At 29.4% G+C, this 7,804-nt stretch overlaps 1 protein-coding gene across 1 annotated transcript; it reads left to right on the top strand.

The window, feature by feature from the left end:
* The first annotated feature begins 6,094 nt into the window (after positions 1 to 6,094).
* On the top strand, positions 6,095 to 7,108 carry LOC114180558 (Thioredoxin superfamily protein). The gene has a single exon (XM_028066892.2). It carries the CDS (start codon positions 6,221 to 6,223, stop codon positions 6,869 to 6,871), a length of 651 nt encoding a protein of 216 aa, XP_027922693.1. The 5' UTR covers positions 6,095 to 6,220; the 3' UTR covers positions 6,872 to 7,108.
* The last annotated feature ends 696 nt before the right edge of the window (positions 7,109 to 7,804 follow it).

Below are 7,804 nucleotides of genomic sequence, written 5' to 3'. Positions count from 1 at the left end.
CATTTTAAGATTTCTCCAGTTGTCTTTTTTATAATGAGGTCTGTTAGACACGAGGTGTTTCTAATAATAACATTAATTAGAACAGTGAGATGTAAATTTCAATCTATATATCTTTTTCTTTTGTTTATATTAAGTCTAAATGGAATAGTTAATTATTTTTAAAAGGGTATATACACACTAAAAAAATCTGAAAAATAATTTTCTAAAAACAAACTTTACTATTTAGAAAATTCAGTTTTTCAAAATTTAAGCTCAACTCAAATTTAATTCTACAAATTTTAATCTAAACGTAGAATATCTATAATAATACATAAAGATGATTTTCTCTTTTGTGTCCACATTTCAAAATTTCAATTTTACCTTTTAAAATATAATTATTTATTAAATTTTTAAAAATTGACCATTATTTTAAAAGCTTTTTATAAAATGGTCTATTTCTGTTTTTTTTCCTATTTATCAACATTTATTTTCTTTTCTTTTTTATATATTTAACTTTATTTTTAATAAATCTAATTTTATTTTATATATTAATTTAATAACATTACAATATCATCACCTACTAATATAATGTCACGCATATTTAAAAAATGTGTACACGTACACGATAGTGTTTTATAAATGTGTTTTTCGAATAAAGCTGGTTATATTACGCATTTTGTGGAAATTTTAATTTTGCCAAATTTTTAATTTATTATTAGCTGTAACATTACTTTTGCAAATGCATTTTTTTAATGTTTTGTGTATTTATTTCTTTGATTTATTCATTTAGAAAATCATAATAAGTGAAAAAATATAACTACATGCAAACCAGTAATTGTGCGATTCTGGTAATGAGATAGATAAATATTTCTTTTTGTGGTTTGCTTTTCAATTTGCTTGATGCGCAAGATAAAGTTAGCGCGCACACAAAAAATGTGAGGAAGAAATTCCTTTTATACTCTAATTATCGTGAAAATAATATAACTTAGTATAAAATAATCACAGAAAAAGAAAAAAAAAAAAAAAGAACTACCAAAGGTTGCATACTAGTTTCTGTGAAATATAACTTATATTCAATCCTTATTATGAAACAAATTTGCATCAAAAGAAATATAGCTTATTTTAGAGTAAAACATAGCTAAAAATATATTTTTATAATCTTTTAACAAACACTAAAACATGCATTCCAATATTTATATTTTCATGGGTGAAAAAAACTCCACGAAAACAAAGGACTCTTGGGTGAATTATTAGGTGGATGGATACATACATGCATCACAATTGCAAAGTCCTATTCAAACAGGTAGGCTAAGAACATCAAATTTGACTGCTTTTAACTTTGAGAACTACTGAAGCTAGATAAGTTAATATCAATTTTTACATCTAATAAACAATTAAAAAAAATAAGGTTAGTATTTTCATATATTAAAATAGTCCTGAAAACCCAATTGTATGAACAAATATAAATAAAAAAAATGGCAACATATCCGGTAAATAAAAAACATCAGTATTTAGAATGTGTTTTTTTATTATTTTAAGTTTTTATTGTAATAATGAACAAAATCTGAAACCTGGATATTTTGTCGGTCTGGTCATATTCTTTGACTCTTTGTCTGTCTTGCTATGGAGTTTACTTGGTACCCAAGAATGGTGGGTCATTGCACTTTGCAGACGTGAGAAGTATAATTGAACTTCACTTCAAATGTCAAAATCAATTTTGGGTATGAACAATTTAAAACAATATTTATTTTTAATTAATTTCAATTATAATAAAATATTTGTTATTAAAATTAAGAAATAAAATTAATTTTTATATGAAGCTCAATCAACTACAAAAGTTAATTTTATTTTTAAGTCAAATTCAAACACTTTAATGGTGTTTGAGTAGTGATGTTTGAGAGTAATATGTAATTATTTGTATATGAATTATTATTTTGATTTGTGTATTAGTATACGTTAATGTTTGTTTATAATTATAATTTAAATATTTTTTTTTTGTTGAAATTGTATAATAGTTAAAGTTTATAATACAAAATATGTTTGTTGAAACAAAATTTGAATAAAGAGTGTAAAGGTATAATTCAAATGAAGCAACAAATTAAGGAAGACTATACGCAAATATAAAGAAACATTAATTATGCCAATAAACAAAGTCCACAGATAGATATTAAAGTGAACAAGAATATTCTTATAGAGTAGATGGAACTTTGTATATAAAGATAAGATATATATTTAAATCACTAAATAAATTCAACACTTGAAAATCACGAGATAAACATTTATAGTTGAAAGGAAATTGAATCCTAATTATCAAAGATGATTATGAAAAAAATACACTAACTTGGATACAAAAGCCAAATTTTAAAATTATAATGCTAAAACTTAAAAAAAAAAATATTTTGATATCATTTTAATAAAATTAGGCATACATACACATATAACTTTTAAACAAATGGAGAAGAGGACTGATTTCTATATATTTTAGATATCATTTGGGTTAAGTATGTTTTTAGTCCCTGAACTTTGACCCAAAATTGGAATTCGTCCCTGGTGAAAACTTTGATAAATTTTGGTCCCTAAATTTAAAAAATGAATGAATATAGTCCTTTTAATCCAATTTTGTTAACTTTTTTTTAGGTTTCGAATACATTTTTCAGTAAATATTGAGCCGAGAATGTGTCAAACGACGTAAACAACCATAATATTTACTGAGAAATGCGTTCGAAACCTAAAAAAAAGTTAACAAAATTGGGTTAAAAGGACTATATTCATTCATTTTTAAAGTTTAGGGACCGAAATTTATCAAAGTTTTGACCAGGGACGAATTCCAATTTTAGAACAAAGTTCAGGGACTACAAACATACTTAACCCATATCATTTGTTCAATCGAAATATTATTATATATAAAACCAGGATTTTTTGGGGTATGGTGTAATGCCAGAAAATTTTTGGGGTATAGTTCAATCGAAAATCCCTTTTTATTATTTATTTTCTTCTTCTTATAGTAGAGTTTTTTTTTTTTTATACATTTTTCATTGTAAAAAATAATAATAACAAAACAGCATTCAGGAGGAAGACAAGTTTCTTCAGAAAAAGAACAAAAATGGACAAACCAATACGAATATTACATGGAATATTCCATGAACCATTGAAAATCCTGTTGCAAAAGATGCTTAGGCCATAGTCATCAGTCATGCGTGTCCAATTTCAAAAGCTTATTTATTTATTTTATTCAATATTTATTAAAAGTATTACATGTACAATTTATTTCATATTTATTTAATCTTATTTATTGCTATTCAAATCCTAAATCATTTTAGTTAGAAACAAAAAAAAAACTTGTATGATCTATGAGCTATACTATAGCGTGCATTTCTCCGTCACTAGACACGCCTCTTTCTTCCTTATTAATGTCTTCTTTAATTCACTAGCCATATTTTTTTATCATAATTTACCTTTTGTGTTGCTTACAATTTTCGTTTAGTCTTGTGCAAAAAAAGTTACTGTTTTTATATATTTTTATATTTTGTATTTCATTACAGATGTGATTGGCTTCATGATTCGTGTCTAGATACATTGATGAAAAATGATGAAAAATGATGAAATTTTTTCAATGACGAAAATACGTAAAAATATTTGAAGAACTAAAAGAGAAATAGAAAAATAAATTTTCGTGGAGATTAAATAAAGTTTTAAAAATGACAATATAAAAAAATACATAGATAAAGAATGAAACGTATTTTCATTCATTTTTTTTTTCTTTCTTCTAACAAACAATAGAAATTATCGGTGAATACAATAACACCAAACGTAGCAGAATAATCCAGTAAGATAATTTCACGTTGAAAATTTCAGACAAAACTAATTAAATAAGATTTCGTCGTTTTCTTTTGCATTTTTTTTTCTTCCCACTCTTATTTTCTCATAACGCAACTAATTTTTCTTTGGTTGACATAATTTTTTTAAAATTTTATATAAGGATTAAACAAAAACTGATCGCGTTTGATATTTTAAATAAAAATTCAATGTATGATAATGAAAAATAAAATATTAAAATTATTATTTTCTTAAAGTTCTCTATTCACAGGAAAAAGAACAATGAACAAAGGCTATATAGGCGACTGGTTAGAGGACCACAAATAAGTTAACGTTATGACACGCTGATGTTCAAATACAAAAATATAGGCGGAAAAAGAGGATCGAAACTATGACAACGGCTCGGGTCGGACATAAATAGTGTTTATCCGTGTAATTCGACCTGTTACAAAAAAATTTGTTTGCTATCTGCCCGTTTATTCGTCGGGTATCCGTTTAAAAAATATTTACGGATATTTTAAAACTCGCGGGTACCCGTGGATACTTGATACCCACAAATATTTAAAAAATTTATATTTTATAAATTTTTTAACATAGAATTATAAAAAAAATATATATAAAATTAAATTAAATCTTAATTATAATTAAATTTGACATAATAAAATATACTACTAATTTTAATTTTAATTAAATTTAACTTAATAAAATATAAATTAAATTTTCATTTTCATTTTTTTCGGGTAACGGGTACTCGCGGGTATGGATAGTATGATACCCGTACCCAACCCGTTTATAAGCGGGTATTAAAATACCTACTACTCGCAGGTAATAAATACCCGCTACCCGCGAGTATTAACTATCTGTCGCGAATTTTATCCGCGGATATCCGCGGACAAAGATATTTTTGCCATCCCTAATCGAAACACCGTCCAATTTTGAGGGTTGGGTTGAGTTTACAGAAATGGTATATATCTTATTTAAATTTTTTTTTTCATTCCTACTTAACTGTTTAATTAATTTGTATCTTTATTTTTAAACAAATATTTTAATATTTATATTAAGAAGTGAATCTTAAATCATACTTAATCTTATAAAGTATATGGAACTATCTGTCCAACAAATAATAATTTTTTCGATAACAAATAGGATTAAGAACATGGTTGAGAGGAACAAGTTTTGATATCTTATACCCATTTTTAGAAAGAAAATCCATCTACATTCTCACACTTAAACTTAACGGGTATCAAAATTTTGTCTCATCCTCATCCCTACCGGTTAACGGATATATACTTATACTTGTACTCATATCAACTTAATTTTTATATAAGTTTACTTAATAGATTATGAGTATTTTTATAATTTAAACGGAGACGCTGATATGGCATAGATGAGTATTATGATGGATATGTACATTCTTAGTCTCATACCCAATTGAAAAATTCAAATATTTTTCATATCCAGTCAATTCATGGATTTCTCGTCAAAATGGAAACGAGTTTAGAAAATACTTATAAACGAAATTATTTGTAATCTCTAATAATGAGTGATACAATGAGCTGAAAAAATAACAAATATCGTTACAATAAACTCTTACCCATGACTTTAATCCCATATAAAGAATTAGACTTATAAAGAATTAGACTTTAAACTTAATATATTATTATAAAACTGATATGTAAGATGATGTATGCACTCTCTTGTATATCTTATATATCATAAATTATCCTTATCTTTGATCTTCCACGCCATGATGAAAATTAATATTATAATAAGTTTTAATCTGATATTTATCTTAAAAAAACAAAAACAAAAAAAACAGAGAAGAAAAATTGTAAACCGGTGAGTTCGAGTGGATACAAGAAAATAGAAGGAGACGGATGGCCCAATCCATTGGCCCTTGGATCTTTCGCAAGTAAAACATCATAAAAAATGATAACAGCTACTCTCCAGCTCATATATTTCCATCTTACATTTTTCTTTTACTTTTTTAAAAATTACCAAATTATGTAGAATTTTTCAAGTCACTGTACAGTACTTAGAAACATTTGTTGTCTTATTTAATTTCCATTTTGATATATTGTGCATGATTTAGTCCTGCATAAAAAATATTGATTTTAATATTTGTTTATGTGTGAGGTTAAAATAAAGTTTTTGTAAATGTAAGAACTATGGGAGTTATTTTTTAAAACGAGAAAAATAGTTTATTTTATAGAGTTATTTATTCGAACACAATAGATATTTTTTGAATGGTTAAATATAATTAGATTTGGGCCAACGCAAGAGCCCTATGAAGGATCGTGGACTCTGAACCCAACAACGCTACTACCCCTTTCTTACCCAACACACAATTCATTCATTCTTCCACATTTCATTTCCTCACCAACTAACTGCCACACTGTCATCTATTCTCTGCAACTCAGTCACCATGGCTGCATCTCTAACCACATTCTCCAGGCTCATCTCTTCTACCACCGTCTCTCTCCTCCCTCCCAAAACCCTCTCTTCCAAAATCTCTATTCGCCTTCCCGCTCGCCGCCATGCCAAGCCCCTTAGATTCTCCTCTTCCTCCTCCTCCACCATCACCGCTGCCATCAGCGTCGGCAACAAGCTCCCGGAGGCAACCTTTTCCTACCTTGATTCAGATGGAGAGGTGAAGACGACGACAGTGTCGGAGTTGACGAAGGGGAAGAAGGCGGTGCTGTTCGCGGTGCCGGGCGCGTTCACTCCCACGTGCTCACAGAAGCACGTGCCGGGGTTCGTGGAGAAGTCGGGGGAGCTGAAGGCGAAGGGGGTGGACACCATTGCATGCATTTCGGTGAACGATGCTTTCGTGATGAAGGCTTGGAAGGAGGACCTGAAGGTTAACGACGAGGTGCTCTTGTTGTCCGATGGAAACGGAACGTTCACGAAAGCCATTGGGTGCGAGCTAGATCTCAGCGACAAGCCCGTTGGGTTGGGGGTTAGGTCTAGGCGCTACGCTCTCTTGGCTGAGGATGGGGTTGTGAAGCTCTTCAATTTGGAGGAAGGGGGTGCCTTCACTTTCAGCGGCGCTCAGGACATTCTCGATGTCCTTTGAATTCGGTTCTTGTAATTCTTCTCCGGATTTCGCTTTCTCCTCGCACACGAGTTAGCCTTTTTTTCAATTGGTTTAGGGTTTTGTTAATAACGTCGATGAATTAGATCTCAATGGTGTTATCTCTGCCTGTAATAATAGAACCCTGTGCTGGTGTTGAGCTTTTGTTGCGATTGGTTTTGAGCCTCTTCTTCTTTTATCGTTTTTCTTAAAGAATGAGTAAATTAGAATTTGATTGAAGCGTTCTTGTTGATTCTTCTTGATGCTTTTACGTTTTGGCCTTCCTGGTAGAGTGCAAGCGAAAATAATACTTGATCTGGATGCTGTTCTATTGAATAGTTTGGATTTGCTTTCAATGATGGTTAAAGCTTTGACTTGTTTGATGTGCCTCTTGATGGTTAGTAAAGTAGAGGTCATGTCAGCACTGGCTAAGTAACCTCGCATAGTGCAGGTAGCTTCACTTTTTTGTTCAAATCAGATGTACAACTTGGTAAGGTAATCATGGTTTTGAGGTTAAAGTAGACTCATCTTCTCACTTTTGTGTTTATATATACAGTTTTAAGGGGATGCGCATCCAGTTTCATGTACAATAATGAATTGTGGTTGATCCTCAAATTATCTTTATATGCTAATATTTCTTTCTAAAACTCGCATAACACTGTGCAACTAAAATAAATAAAGCTGATCCCCGCTAAGTCTCTTTTAGAGGTAATTGTGTGATTTTCTAAGATAAATAGAAACAAAGTGTCAATAAAAGCAGTCTAGGTATTGCTTCCAATCTGAGTTTTGCCCAGGTTTTAAATTATTAATATGTTACGAGGTAAAAGAATTGCTGTCTTTGGAATGATGTAAATTTGATGGAGGAAAAAAGTGATACTAATGTAAAAGCGGATCCAGAGTTTTTTTCCTTTTCATCGTGTACAAGATAACATAAAA

Source organism: Vigna unguiculata, chromosome 1 (genome assembly GCF_037176805.1).
Source record: "Vigna unguiculata cultivar grain cowpea cultivar isolate G323 ecotype 2 chromosome 1, ASM3717680v1, whole genome shotgun sequence".
Lineage (NCBI taxonomy): Eukaryota > Viridiplantae > Streptophyta > Magnoliopsida > Fabales > Fabaceae > Vigna > Vigna unguiculata.
The sequence above is the reverse complement of the archived record's forward strand: the minus strand, read 5'-3'. Positions and strand labels throughout refer to the sequence as shown.

Excerpts from the sequence above, each read along its gene's own strand:
- LOC114180558 (XM_028066892.2), top strand. The coding sequence starts at position 6,221 with ATGGCTGCATCTCTAACCACATTCTCCAGGCTCATCTCTTCTACCACC.